Here is a 15,000-nt window from a genome sequence, read left to right on the forward strand (position 1 = left end):
TGTGCTCAGTCTGGAAAGCAACGTTGCCTTGGGATCTGTGATAAGGCTTGCCTGGAAGAACAGGCTTTCAGAAAACTGTCTAAAAAGGAAGTGGACAGAAAACATGAAGAATTTCCTGCTACCAAATTATTACCTCTTTTTCCAACCCAGCTGTGTCTCAGTTGGGGACCCAAAAGTTATTTGGATCAGATCAACTTCTTGGTGTCTTAAAAACGGCCAAATCAAAACTAAACCAATTGAAATATCACCAGTCCAGTAGGCAGCAGATATGACAGAACTGACAAATAAACTAATCCCCTGTCTATTTTTACAGAGTGATCAGGCTGAGGGATTCAAGTCTACACCTTGGAATACACATACGAGCTAAAACATCGTATATTTTGACACTCGCTTGCCATTAATGTTCATTTTTAAAAGGTTTAATTTATTACAAGTACATACAGTACAGGATTTGATTATTCTCTTTACTGCCATGATATCTCAGGCACAGAGCTGTGTGCCTGAATAAAATCTATTTATTTTCCAGACAGGTGAAACTGTTCACTGAGTTGTGGTTCTGCAGAAGCCAAGAAACGGAAGGACTGTCCAAAAGAGTGGTATAAAAATATTAAAGATTAATGACCACTTTCATGCCAGATACAAACCAGAAGCTCTCCACAGTCCTTAACCTCACATTTGAGAGGGAACTAAGTGTTTTCACCTGCTAAAATCTCAGTCTGGATTTCAGATGAGTGACCTCGACCTGAAAGATTTTGCTTCCTATCTGAATCATCCAATCACCCACAGCTATCTCTCTATTTAAATAAATACAGAAGTGTTACTGAACCACAAGTCATAAATATGGTCTTGCTCTGCCAAGTAAAATAAAAAACGCTTACTGTCTTTAATAATTTTAATTTTACAATATATCAATATTATTTAGTTTCACAACTAGGAAATTTTTAAGCACATTCTTTAAGATAAAAAGAAATACATAAATGAAAACTATTTCTGGAAGTATCTACTTTATGGTAGCTTTAAAGTAGAGCAAAAAAGAAAGGTACCTGGAATTTCACTGAATGTCTCTCCGAGGACAGACACTTGGAAAGGCAGATCTTGCTCTTTCAGCTTCATCAGGACTTTAAAGAAAGTTTCAGGATCTTTGTCATGTTCCCTTAAAACAAACAGAATTTATCTCAGCATTGTTTGCATTTAGTTGTGGAATTATGAGAGGTTTTTTATTTACCAGAACATCATTCCTCTAAAATTGCACTTTTGGGAACTAAATTTATTCAAATAATTTCCCTATTTGCTTCTCCTGTATGGTTGGACATTTTTCTCAACGCTACACTTGGGGTCAAAACTTGGTTTCATCAGATTCTCCTCCCTCTCTTCCCTGTCCTCAAACAATGCATTTACTCTTCAAACTATCAGCTTTGAAAGTGAGGAGGACTTTTTTACCTGAAAGAAAAAAAAGACTAAAAATGAGTAGGAAATAAAAACGTTTTGTTTTGTTTTTTTCTCCCTGCCCAAAAAATACATATATGGCTTCCATTAATATTCCTTTTTTTTTTTTTTTTTTTTTTTTTTCCCTAAGAAACAGGTTAAACAAAAACTTCTCTGAAACCTACAGGATTTCTCAAACTGGAATTTTAGGAATTCATGCTATACTTATTAAAAGCTTCCAATCCATTCAGTCATTCAGTTCTTTAGGTAAAGAAAGGAATAAACTACCACGAGGCATTTTCTACCTTTAGATTTTTAAGGAGTTAACTGGAAATTAAAGCAGAATATGGGAAACTTGTACTTATTTATAATTTCAATGGAAGATAATACCAAAGGTTTGTATGGGTATGACACTCAATGACATGAAATGCAAGTTAGGTTATCTAAAAATAAATTAACCCCCCAATTTTCCAATCTATCTTCTTTACTAGCACAGAATGAAAGGTTCAAAAGGTATCACAAATGATTTAAAATTCCCAAATAAGTTCTGTTAAAAATGGAATGAGATAATTTCCTCACTCTAAGGTGAATATTATATCTTGCATTTAATTACTCTGCTTTAAATTATTGTATTTCAACAGATGTGCACCATATGCCTTTAAAATATTTTGGTTTTATTTATTATTTAGAAAATTCCACCGTTTTCCTTCCTGTATTAAGGGAAAAATCTATATCTCAGCTATCCTGGTGTCTTTCTTCACAGAGTAATTTTATAGAATGAAATCTGTAGGTCTCTCACACTACTATATGAAAGAATAATAATTATATCATTCAGGAAATCTAACGCCAAATGACATCTGCAGCTCTACACGTGTTAATTTCTCATTCAGTCAATATTTTTGGTTTAGGGAATTAAAATAAATTAATCTTATAATTAATGTGACTTCCCCAGGCTGAGAAACCTCCAGGAATTGAGGAGTTTACAGAATGAGTCCCATTTTCTTAAAAGAAAGCCAGACAATCACTTTAAGAAGTCCTCCATCCCCGCAATTTGTTTTGCTCCCAATAATAAGGAGGAATGCAACTGCATAAGTCTCGTAATTTGTTTCACATCTGTGAAACAGGAGTTTCCCTGGCAATTCCAGTAACCCAAGTGGATGCAAGCACCGGTTTGGATGGTGGATTTCTCCCAGTTTCAAAGACCCCAGATCTTTGATTATTAGTTTGCTGCATCCTCATGCTTAAAAGAGCCACCTGTTTCTGGTAGGTAACTTCTGTGCAGAAACTTTTGCCAGTACTGAGTTCTCTCCAAATGCCCAGCTCCAAGAGCCAACACCGGATCGCACGGATTTGGATTTGGCTGGAAGAGAACATCCCCATTACGAATGCCTGCAAGGAAAACCTCCACGATGCTGGGAGTTGGTGTAATTCACGACAGAATTTCCCCTGAGCCTCAGTTTCCCCTGGACAGGCTCTTGTGGGTGCTTTGTGAGCCCAGCCTGGCTCGGCTCGTCCCGGCGGACGGGCGCGTCCCCGCGCGCGGAGCCGGCAGACTCGACAGCCACGACGTTGACAGGGATCCTTCCAAGCTCTTCACAGCCCTGCTATCAGCTTCACAGTCACAAAAAGTCCTTCCAGCTAAGGATATGCTTTCCCTCTCGCTTTCCAGAAGAGACCAGGGGTCCCAGAGGCAGCCAAAAGTGGAGGATGCTGTTGGAGCCACATTGTCAAGGAGCTGGCAGGAGAACACGGAGCCTTACAGCTCGGCGAAGCCACATAAGCTGCACATATTTAGGAAAACTGATAGGAATTGGAAGTTGCAGCTTTGTTTAATAGGTGGGGAAGAACAGAAGGAAAATTTGGCACTCAGAAGGAATGCTGAAAGGGGAAACGTTTCCTCTGCGCTGGAGCCTCTCTTGCGGGTTTTCTGCTGTAGGTGAACCTCCTTCCATCCCCCTGTATAAAATGTTTCCCTTTTAGGCGCCACTCCCACATTTTAATTTTGTGAACCTTGTAGCTTTTCTATTTGGGAGCTCATCTTAAGTGATTTTATCAGTTCCTGTGACTTCTCCACACCACAAGCATTTTCTTTTCAGTTAAGACCTCCAGAAAACTCCTGGCCCGTGCACCTACAGACTGCAGGGTATTTTTATTCTTGCAGGATACTGAAGGTATTAGCTGCCCCTGGTAGGAAAAAAAAAAAAAATAGTACAAGACCACCTCTTTGCTACATCAAAAAGGAGAGAGCTCTGTTTCTTGGCTGACATGGAGAAAATCACATACAATCCAGTCTGCCTTACTCAGCAACAACTGCTAAACACACCAGATTGCCATAGCAGTGATCGTGGAAAAAGATGAACACAATATGGAATGTCTGTTCTGTAAAGATCTGCTCAAAATGATGTGCACTTTTGGCTGCATCTGTTGCATTTTTGAGCTTTATTAAACAGTATTAATTATATATACTCCATTTCCTGAAGAAGATCTGCAAAACAGTATAAAAGCCTGATATTAAAATGCAAACTTTTCTTTTAAGATATTATGTTTGGGGAAAAATCAAGCTAATGTGACTCCAGGGTCTGGCTTTGTTGTTTAGTTGAGGTATTTGAAATGCTTTTGTATTCTCACTTGATTTGATATGCATCTGGTAAAGGAAAAATAAGAACAAGGCATGGTATGAAGATGCTCTAAATTTCATCCTAAGAAAACATCAGAATGACCAAACTACAGCTGTAATGCTACAAAACAGGCACAGACACCACACCTACATTCAGATTTGAGAACCCTGCCTTGGGGACATTCAATCTCCATGTTCAAATATTACACAGTTCTCATTTTTATCTAGGATTTTTTATTATTGACTCTAAACCACAATTTAAGAGAGACATCTGAAGTCTCTCTTAGGAACTGGCTGAGGGTTAGTGATCTGGGTAGAGGGATGCGACCCTGGGTTTATCTTGATTTAGTGACTTCCCTTTGTAATCTGATTTAAAACTTTGAGAAGTGTCCTTGAACAGGGAATGGGAGTGTGGTGGGAGCAGCAGCCCCACCACTGAGCCTCCATTATTATCTCTGCCTTAGATTTTCTGCTCATAAAATGGGTGTGACAATATTATTTTTTCACCACAGAAGGATGCTGTCAGGATTAATTGATGACTTGACATCCCACTTTTCAGCCTGAAGTGATTTTAAAAAGCAACCTCATAGCACTATGATGATGTTCCTCTGTACAACCAATGGCAACATTCTCCAAAACACCCTTCTGCTCTTCAGGGATTTTGGGAATTCAGCCTGAGCCCTTGAGCCTTTGCTGGGACTGGAAGCAGAGTATATGGAGACCATCTAAACTAGAGTTATTCACACTCACATCCCTTACCAGTGATGAGAAACACATTACTTAAAAAAAAAAAAAAAAAAAAAAAAGCAGCAGAATTTGTCTCTTTACATTATTCAATGAATATTCATCAATTGAATTTGGGTGAAATTCAATAAGAGACCCATATGGTCTTCTCTGACTTTAGTTTAACTTTTTAAGTATATGTAAACTGGTGATAATCACAGTTATTTAGGATTTGGAGGAAGGCACATCTAGCAATGCAATTAGAAAGTGGAAGAGTTGTGGAAAATCAGAAGGAGTTGCTCAAAGGAGGAAAATAAAAGCAGTCCATTCGAAATACATATTAAAAGATGGGGTTAATGCATTTATCAGTTAAAAAAGGTGTAAAAACAGGGGGAAAAGTCTTAATGTTTGAGAAAATACTCCATAAATGCCAGGTAATGCTTGTTAAAGCCACAGCCCTGTGGTGACATCTCTGTGAATGACACAATCATTTGGGCTGGAAAGGACTTTGAAGACCATTGAGTCCCACCAGAAAGGTGCTACACATTCTCAAAGGTTACAATTGAGCCCAGATAAAAGTAATATCAAAAGGATTGATCTTAATCTTAGGATATTTAGCAGGGGAGATTTTCAGGACATGTAGTAACTGTGCAGACATGTGGTAATATTTCAATATTTCCCTTTGTACAGTGTCTTAAATCCAAGGAGTTCAAACTGGTTGCAGCTCCTTCTGCCTCCTCGTTCCCCAAAATCACCTTCATGTCAGATGGACAAAGGTGGGAAATGGCACAAAATCCTCAGAAGCTGAAGCAGCACTTTAATATATATGTTTAAAATTTGTCAGAACATATAGCAAGAGGTAAAAGATGGATTTCTGCCACCTACAATGACTTTAGAAAATAGTTGTTAAATAGGCCACTGAAGAATCACTCATTACTGATGAAGCTGGGCAGCAATTGTGGAGATCAGGACTGATGAGCCAAGAGACATCCTGGGAGAAAAGAAGGGAACAGGGGACATCAGCCAGAAAATAAACATGGCTGGAGCAGAGCACAGGGGAAGTGTGAGGGGCTGGGCATGTCCATAAGCACAGAATCAATCGTAAAAAATAAAGGAAATGAGGTTTCCAAGACACAGACCTTGATGTGGATGACATTGATCCTTTTGTTTTGGGGAAGTGAAGTAATGAGGAGCAAGTCTGGCATCAAACAAGGCAGAAGCACTGGGCAAAGCAATTTAAAGAGTAAGAAAAACACAAGAGGAGAAAAAGAAATAATAAAACCAAAATATTCTTGGTGAAAATTAAAAAAGTATGGCATATCCAAACACAGGGAGGAAAAGGAAAAATACAGGGTAAATAGCAGACCTACAAACACCCTACAGAACTAAAACCCACTTCATCCAAATCTAATCTAAAGAACAATATCAGAGATTTTTTTCCCTCCATTATGCTATGCACTGTATTACACTTTCATATTTCACATTAAATCTTGAGCTCAAGAAAAATTTGAATACAGGTTCATTATAATCAAATAATGTTAGAAAGAAAAAGTGTGGCCACAAATGATAAACCCAGCTTTCAAAACAGAGAATTGCAGAATTCTGGTCTTTCCTGACACTGATTTCTCACAAGACAGCTCTGCCCAGGTTTCCCCACCTGTAAAATATGGTCTTAGAGAGCTTTCACTTACAGGAATATGGTGAGAATCACAGTCAGTAAATACTTAAAGAAAATAATATTCTTCTCAAAGAAGAGGACTCATGTTACAAGCCTATTCATTACATGAAATGTAATACATTCTAGTCATTATTTTCACAGGGGACAGAAAACTTTCCTAAATCAAATGACTTTAATATACATTTTCTATGTTAAGATTATGAGAGGAAACAAAAAAATAGAATTCTAATACCAAATTCTGGTAACAATGTTCATGATAACTGCAAAAAAAGGAAATGCTACTGCCAGGAAAGCACAATTAGAAAAGAAACAACTATGAAATAGAAAATAACTATGAAAATGCAAACATGAAGGAAAAGTTAATTGCTTTCCATTTATTCAATTTATCACAGTATTTTTCCATCTTTTTACATTTCCAAGATGAGGTTGAGGTAGACTGTAAATATGTAGTTAAGTCCAGTGAGTTTTCTTTTTCAGCTGATCTGCTCTACAAAATGTCTTTGCTGTAATTGTGCCTCTAAACATTGTCTGGCATCATCAGCATCAAAAATTACCACAATATCTAATACTCCCTCAGTTCACAGAAAATGGAGTCAAGTAGAAGAAAATGTTTCTGTGTGAAAAAGGACCCTACAGAATAAATTTTAGCTGGCAATTTGTAGGTCCTACAAGCAAAAAAGGGTCCTGGTCCTTGCCATGCTTTCAGAACACCTCTGCAAGCCAAGGAATTAAAAAATGGCACTGGAGAGGCAAAAAGCAGCCAAACAGTACTGGCAAATACAATGTTTTATTTTCTATTAGAGTCCATGACGTATTTACAGTGAGGAGTGTGTATTTTACCCTCTGATTTGTTCAAATTGCTGGCCTGAGAAAAATGGGTGGCATTTTGCTTTACGCTGGAAAAGCATTTTCTCCTATCTCCTGTTATCTACAAGAGATTCATAAAAAAAGAAACAAGAAAGAACCTTGGGAGTTTATTGTTTAGATTCTTCTTCTCCCCTCACAATTCATGAAGAAAAAACTCAAAATAAAATATTGCATGTCCCCTAACCAAAGAAACCTCAGGATCAGCATCAGTCATGGAGCCTCCTGCTTATTTCCTAAAGGGAGATTAAGCTCTGAAGACAAAGACCACCATTTGGTCTCAGTTACCTTGGTGTAAAAATCAATGCAATTTCATTCCAGTGCCTTTCATTTCTTTTACTCCAGCTTGGCTAGTCTGGCTGTTCCCAAGTAGAGGATTCAGATTTAAAAAAAAAAAGAAACCACTTTATTTCAATTTGCAACAAAACCCTGTGCTACGGACTATCCCAAAGTGTTTATTAAAAAATTTAAAAATAACTCCCTTTAGTGTTCCAAAGGTAACATAATAAAAGATTTTCCTGTTGTTGGGAGGTCATAAAATATCTGAGTGACCCTGACAGCCCTGATAACCATACACAACATATCCTGCTGCAATTAACTATAAAATACTGTAAAAAAGTCCTGTCATGACAATCATAAGATAGCTATGAATATGTTAATAAGTAGGTAACAGTCTACTAAAGCAGTTCCTTGAACGAACAGAAAATGTACATAATTTATATATAAATTACTACATAAAAACTACATCACTACAGATTTTTCTGGAATGGTCATCCCACCACCCTGTGGCCCCTCTCTGATTTTCATGATGAATTCATACATCCAATCTACAACTACTTAAAACTCCACCAGATGCCCTGCTTGGGTCAAAAAGTACATCCTGCTCTTTACTTAGTAATGCCCTGAGAGGAATTAGCTCAGGTACCCAAGATAACTCATCCTTTTGGGATCTCCAAGGAAGAAGCTTCCAACCAGGAACTTTCTTGGCACCAAGGCTTGAAACTCATTATTCAACAAGATTAAAGTAACTCCAAATCTCACTGCTTTCAGAATGAGGAATCAACTCAGTGCATTGAGTCAGGTTTGTGCACACACAGGAGGAAAAAAGTGATTAGAGGACACAGGGAGGGGGATGAAGCACAAAAATATGGAAAAAAAGGAGAGTAGGGGGCAGAAGAAGGCAAAGAGAAGACTTGAACAGTTGCAGTGTGGCAAGAAGAGGAAACTAATTAACAACAGTTTTGATGGAAGACACATAACCCTCCTATTACTGGTGAAAATAAGGATGAATATTAGATCACTTGCTTCTAAGATATTTGATTTTTATCTCTTGAGGGTTATTCCCATACTTTGGTCCAGTGGCACCATCTAAGTTTGCTGGGGACTTTGTATTACAAAACTTCTGTCCTTGCCTATGATGTTTCCCAAAACTGAGACTTATCTTGGACTATAATCCTCTAGAAAAATCCAGTCCAAAGTTTTCCAGAACATATGAAGAACAGGATGAAAAAAGACAGCAAACACAACATTACCTAATAAAATATATGGATATTGGATATGTTGTAGAAAGTTCCTTGCAGAGACAAGGAGTGAAGTGATGGAGACAGAGAAAGGCAGAGGAGTTAGAGAAGAGTGAGATGCAAATTTGCTGCACAAGACTGTGAGTGAGGAGGTGCCCAGAGAACTGAGCCTGGCAAAGACAGAAGGATGAGGTTTGAAAGGCCAAAACCAAATTAGGTGAATGAATTAGAAAAGGATTGCTTTGAGAGCCACGGGTGGAAAAGCCTTGAGAGAATTCCTCAATCCCACCTGTTCACGTGTGATTCTGCTCCAAGACTTGGGCTTCACAGCTATACAGCAGGAAAAAAAATCCCCCATAAAATGAATTTCCCATCCTGGGAAAAGGGAGAGCCAATCTTACTGGAGCTGTTAGGGCAATCTGTGATGCATCTGTTTCAAACTTAAATATTCTTCAACTGTCCAGGCAATGCAGTTGTAGTCTTACATTAAGTCAAAATCAGTTTTTCAACCATGGCTAAAGCTTTTATTGTAACAGGCTCTGGAGGATGGCACTGAAGTGGCTGCTTTGTGAGCATCTGGATAGCACAGAGGGAATCACAGCATCACAGAATCATGGAATGGTTTGGGTGGGCAGGGACACTTCCCACAAGACCGTGCTGCTCCAATCCAACCTTTTTTGAAGGAAAGTTTTTTGACGGTTTTGAAGGAAAGATTTTTTGTGTGATATTTCAGGCAGAATCTTTGTATTATTCAGCATTTTTATTATATTTAAGAAAGGTGCATCAGTGAGTAAAACTATCCCACGCAGATGAAAAATGCTCATGGGGTTTTAATCTTGCTTTTGTTACAGGGAACAGTGCTCTTCCCACCTGACACAATGGTTCACTATGTGCAGCCCAGGTAAGTTGCTGTTTCAATCTTGACTTCACAGGAACGAAAAAAGGTTTTACACCAAATTGGTCAAAATACAATAAGAAGCAGAATTGGACCACAGAGCCTAAATACAGAAAATAAAGTAGAGTGCTTAGAGGAAGTGAAAGAATCAAGTGTATTTGGGGAAGCAGTGAGTAAAAAAATAAGTTTCATTTTAATACGATTCTTTTTCAGCCTATTATGTTCTCTAGTATCCAAATGAAGCCTTCTAAAAGTTAGTAAATAAAGGCTTTCAGGAGAGCTTTATTAAATCACTTATGACTTATCAAGTTAAAACTCCCACTCAGATATCTTAATAAAACTTTCAGAGAATATATTTAATTTTCCTGGAAATCAGAAGCCAATTACTAACTACAGGAGTTACTGTTGGCTACACCACTGATCAGCTTCCTGTAAATAGAATATTTGCCAACAACTTGAATTAGTTCTCTAAAGTTTCGGTTTCTGAAGGTCAAATAACTATGTAACTGCTTAATAAAGAAGCAAAGAAGTACCTCTAAATATCTCCAAGCTCTGATGGGCTTATATTCTGCTCCTTAGGTGAGGTATTAGCAAAGCTTATTTATTTTCATTTCCAAGGCTTTTATTTGCTCATTCCCTTGTGGTAAAGCTGATTTCCATGATGATTCCCTTCTTAATTTTAATACCCTTTTTACTCATCATATAGACATAAGAATTTTCCATAAAATAATGAAACCCTTCCAAACGAAATGAAGACAACTAGGAGAGTAAAGTAAACTACAGCTTACTTCTTTTCTTTTTTTTCCTTTCCCAATTAATTGATCCACTGTCATATGCATATATGAAAGATTTTTTTTTAATGAAAGGAAAATAAGGTTAATTAACATAAAACCCCTCACTCCTTGAGATGTTGAATTTTGTATTTTATCCATGCTGCCTTAAGTGCCTTGATTTCCCAGTAATGACCTAGTTCTCCTAATGAGTAACATTAACCCCTGGCTGTAGCTGTCCAGGACTTAATTGTCAACTGGAGCTGAAATAGGAGAGTTTGCCGATCAGCAGGTATGTGGTATATTAACTCATGTCATTTCAGACCCTAATAAATAAATCTGTTGCTAAGGCAACAGGAATATCAGCTGTATCACTTTTTTTTCCCCCCTCCCTTTTTAAAGGAAACTGCCTTTCACACTGAGCTTTTAAAAAAAGGAAATTAACTACATGTAACCGTAATTAGAAGAAACATCGTTTCTCATCTCAGAAACATATCTACAGTAATGAAAAAAGGCATTCAGAAAGAGGGCTGCTTTCTACTGCGACCAGGGTAACTGAAATTATTTCCCTTGACTGAGGGAATGCGATTTGAAGGATATGTTTGAGTGGGAAGAGATCACAAAATATCTCAGCTCTTTGTATTTCTGAGATAGTTCCCCTCTCCTTTCCTACACTGCTGATGCCAATAGAGCAAATGTGGATTCAACAATTAATAAGGAGTCCAGGCAATTGAAACCAGGGGAGAAAAAACACTACTCAAACCCAAACACCTTCACTGTCCTCTGTGGATCTTTCTGTAAGACTGGCAAACATGCAATTTTTGGGAAAGCTAAAAGGTCAGAGCATCACAGAATCATTTAGCTCTGAAAAGCCCTCAAAAGTCATTGAGTCCAACTGCTCCCCCAGCACTGTCAAAGCCACCACTAACCCCTGTCCCCAAGGGCCACACCCACACAGCTTTTAAATCCCTCCAGGGATGGGGATTCCACCACTGCCCTGGGCAGCCTCTGCCAGAGCCTGACAGCCCTTTGGGTGAGGATTTTTTTTCCTAATATCCAACCTAATCCTCCCTGGCACAACTTGAGGCTGTTTCCTCTTGTGGTGTCTCAGTGCCTCACAGGTGAATTTCACAGCCCTCACTTAATTCCTGCCATTTTATCTCAGCATGAAGTGTTTGTCTTAAAATTTTCAAAACTGTATATTTTTGTTTAGTTTGTGACTACACGATGGTATTTCTGAGTCTCTAGTTACCCACATGTCAGCCACAGAGCAGTTGGGAAGGAAACTGAGAGATGAGCACTAACTCGGGCTCTGCCTATGCTATAAACACAATAAACGACTCAAAATTCTATCAGGCATCTCAGCTGAAGGATGCAAAGGTAACACAGAACATCTCTTTTTGCTAGAATCAAAATTAGAGATGTTTGCTCCTCTGGACTATAAACTGCCTATAGCCCTTTGAGAAAACATGCTGTAACGGAGAAATTGATGCTGAGATTTCCACTATGGCAGAACTTTCACACTTTCAGCACATGCTGGACTTTCCTACAAAACAGTGTATAACACATCTTCCACTGGAAGGGCTCAGTGCCTCAAATTCCCTTGCTGCAGGAAGGCATTTCAAGATTAGACACCACTGAGTGAACAACCAAAGAAAGGGCACTTCCAAGCTGTCTTTCCATTTAAGGCTGAACTTCTCAAATTATTTCATTCACTTTCTTATCTGTTATTTGTTTGTGTCCCCATCCCTGGAGGGATTTAAAAGCCACGTGGATGTGGCACTTGGGGACAGGAGTTAGTGGTGGGCTAGGCTAGGGGAATGGCTGGACTCGACTCAAGAGGTCTTTTCCAACCTAAATCATTCTGTGACTCTAAAAGAGTAGTATCTGCTCCCAAACTTAGCCACAGCTTGCATGAATGTAAAGTTAGACTATTTTCACATGTGCAAGAGGGAAAGATGTCAAGTTCTCCATGAATATCTCCACATGCTCATGGCAGAGGCTCATCCACCATGTGCCATCAGTGTCACTGCTCTGGTGAGAGTTGTTTTCCTTGGGAGTACTGGATGGCATTCCTTAGACACTGCTAAAAAGTTCCCATTTTGAATTTGTTATTTTACATCCTGTGGACTTTTTATCCTATCTGGTACCTTCTAGTTAGCACTGTATAAATACTTTTATTTTAAGCCTTTGTCTTCAGTCTGCTTTATTTATTCACCACATCTACTTCTTCTCTGCAGGCTGTTCACAATGTTGAGGATGCCTGTTGAGCCTAATGGCATTTCTGGGTACTCAAATGTGATTTCTAGATGGATTTCTTTCCTGTTTTGCTGTCTTGCTACACCTGCATCTTGATGGGATAAGATTTGGTCCAAAATATTCAACAGCATGAGGAAAATATGAGTCACTGTATACTCAAGTGTCTCTATAGGAAATGGTTTTCAATTGAGAGTTCAAACAGTGACTACACAAATCACAAATCTTGTATTGTGATGCCAAGGGGAACAAGTTACTATTCAATATGTGTTATATATATAATATGTTATATATTAATTATCTACTATAATTTTATATATTATATATTTTATATATTTTATATACTTTACATATTTTCTATATTTTCTATATTTTCTATATTTTATATATTTTATATATTTATATCTTTATATATATACAGAATATTATCTATATATATATACAGAATAATATTAAAAATCCCTTTCCAGGCTCCTCTCCCTTGCAGCTTGCAGAGGACTTGTGCTCAGCTCACTGATGAAGAGCTGCCCCAGCGTAAAAGGCACCACATTTACTTCTTGTCTCCATCTGGGACAAGCCCTGTCCAAAGCACTTGTTCCTGACTGAAGGGGACCAGGGCCTCACTGTGGGCAGCCACATGTTGGTGCAGCACAGCCTGTCCCCATGCACTCATTTCTTCATGATACTCTACATTAAAACCAGATAACTGGGCACAGGACTATCTCTGAACACACCGGTTTCCCTTAGACCAGAAATCTTCAGATAATTTTTGCAATCTGGTTTTGGGGTTGTTTTTCCCTTCTGAATTTACTCATCATGAGTTCCACCACTGTTCCCCCTGCTCCTGTATCTCCTGCCCCATATACTTCCCCATGCTCTTGTCACACACACTGGTTTGTTTGACAGGAGATAATGGCCTTATCTGATCCTCCATGTGAATTGACAGCAGCTATTTGCTTGCATGTGTGTGGAAATTCTTGCAGATTCCCCGTGTGATCTTCTATCACACCCGAGCAATTAGGGGAAGAAGAATTGATTTCTGACATCTTTCTCTTATCAAATCTTTAACTGCTTAGATGATACAGAACACACAGAGAAAAAGAAAAAGCATAAGGTTTGGGTGAATGAGAGGGAATAATGGATGTATAAATGCTGGTGGGGGAGTTTTGGGGGAGAGACAAGGATCATACCACACTGGTCACTGTCATCTTCACAATACATTCATCCTTCACCAAATATTAGGGAATCAAGGAATGGTTTGGGTTGGAAGGGACATGAAAAACCATCTAGTTCTGACCCTTCTGCTATGAGCAGAGACACCTCCCACTACCCCAGGGCTCCAAGCCCTGTCCAGCCTGGCCTTGGACACTTCCAGGGATCCAGAGGCAACCACAGCTTCTCTGGGCAACCTCTGCCAGGACCTCCCCACCCTAACAGGGAAAAAATTTCTCCCCAGTATCCCATCTAACCCTGCCCTCTGGCAGTGGGAAGCCATTCCCCCTTGTCCTGTCACTCCATGCCCTTGCCCAAAGCCCCTCTCCAGCTCTCTTGGAGCCCTGCTGGGTACTGGAAGGGCTCTAAGGTCTCCTTGAAGCCTTCTTCAGGCTGAACAATCCCAATTCTCTCAGCCCTACCTCGTAATAGACATGTTCAATCCCCCTAAGCATCCTTATGGTCTCCTCTGGACTTGCTCCACCATGTCCAGTATAGTTGGACATTATGATTTGTGGTTGGAATCAGTGATCCTAGGAATACATTTCAACCTGAAGTATTGTCTGATTCTAAATAGACATTTTATCACACTGCAATGGAAACCTGTGGGACACCACAAAGTTCTCATGAAATGTTGGAAGCTTTGATCACCAGAATTTTGGTCTCTCTCTGCATCAAAGACCATTTAAACACAGGCAAGAGTAATTCCTTGGCATAGCCCATGTCAGTTCAGAAACCCATCCTAGCCCTTTATCCCCATCCTTGGCCATAATTCCTGTTAACAGGGCCTTCCTACAGATGTTTATAAGAAAACATTAAGACCTGGTGAGGAAGGAGAAAACCAACCACTCTGTGGAGAACCTTGTGACTGCTAAAATAATGTCAGTAATTTATCTGCTGTGGGCAGAGGTGGCACACTGCAATTCTTGTTGGGCTCAGGCTCAAGGGGACGGAGAGGAGGCACAGGGGTGCACTAGAGCACCTCTTCTCAATGCAGAAACATTTTAACACCACTTCAAAGTGAGGACATGCCTGCTGGA

At 39.1% G+C, this 15,000-nt stretch overlaps 1 protein-coding gene across 4 annotated transcripts in view; it reads right to left on the reverse strand.

The window, feature by feature from the left end:
- GTDC1 (glycosyltransferase like domain containing 1) overlaps positions 1 to 15,000 on the reverse strand; it is a 169,869-nt gene that overhangs the window by 16,527 nt on the left and 138,342 nt on the right. For all 4 annotated transcript variants that reach the window (XM_033064263.1, XM_033064262.1, XM_033064261.1 and 1 more), the window contains exon 8: positions 1,044 to 1,153. In XM_033064263.1, coding sequence (XP_032920154.1) covers positions 1,044 to 1,153 — 110 coding nt within the window. The remainder of the gene's footprint in view (positions 1 to 1,043; positions 1,154 to 15,000) is intronic.

This window comes from Catharus ustulatus, chromosome 7, assembly GCF_009819885.2.
Source record: "Catharus ustulatus isolate bCatUst1 chromosome 7, bCatUst1.pri.v2, whole genome shotgun sequence".
In the NCBI taxonomy this organism is placed as follows: domain Eukaryota; kingdom Metazoa; phylum Chordata; class Aves; order Passeriformes; family Turdidae; genus Catharus; species Catharus ustulatus.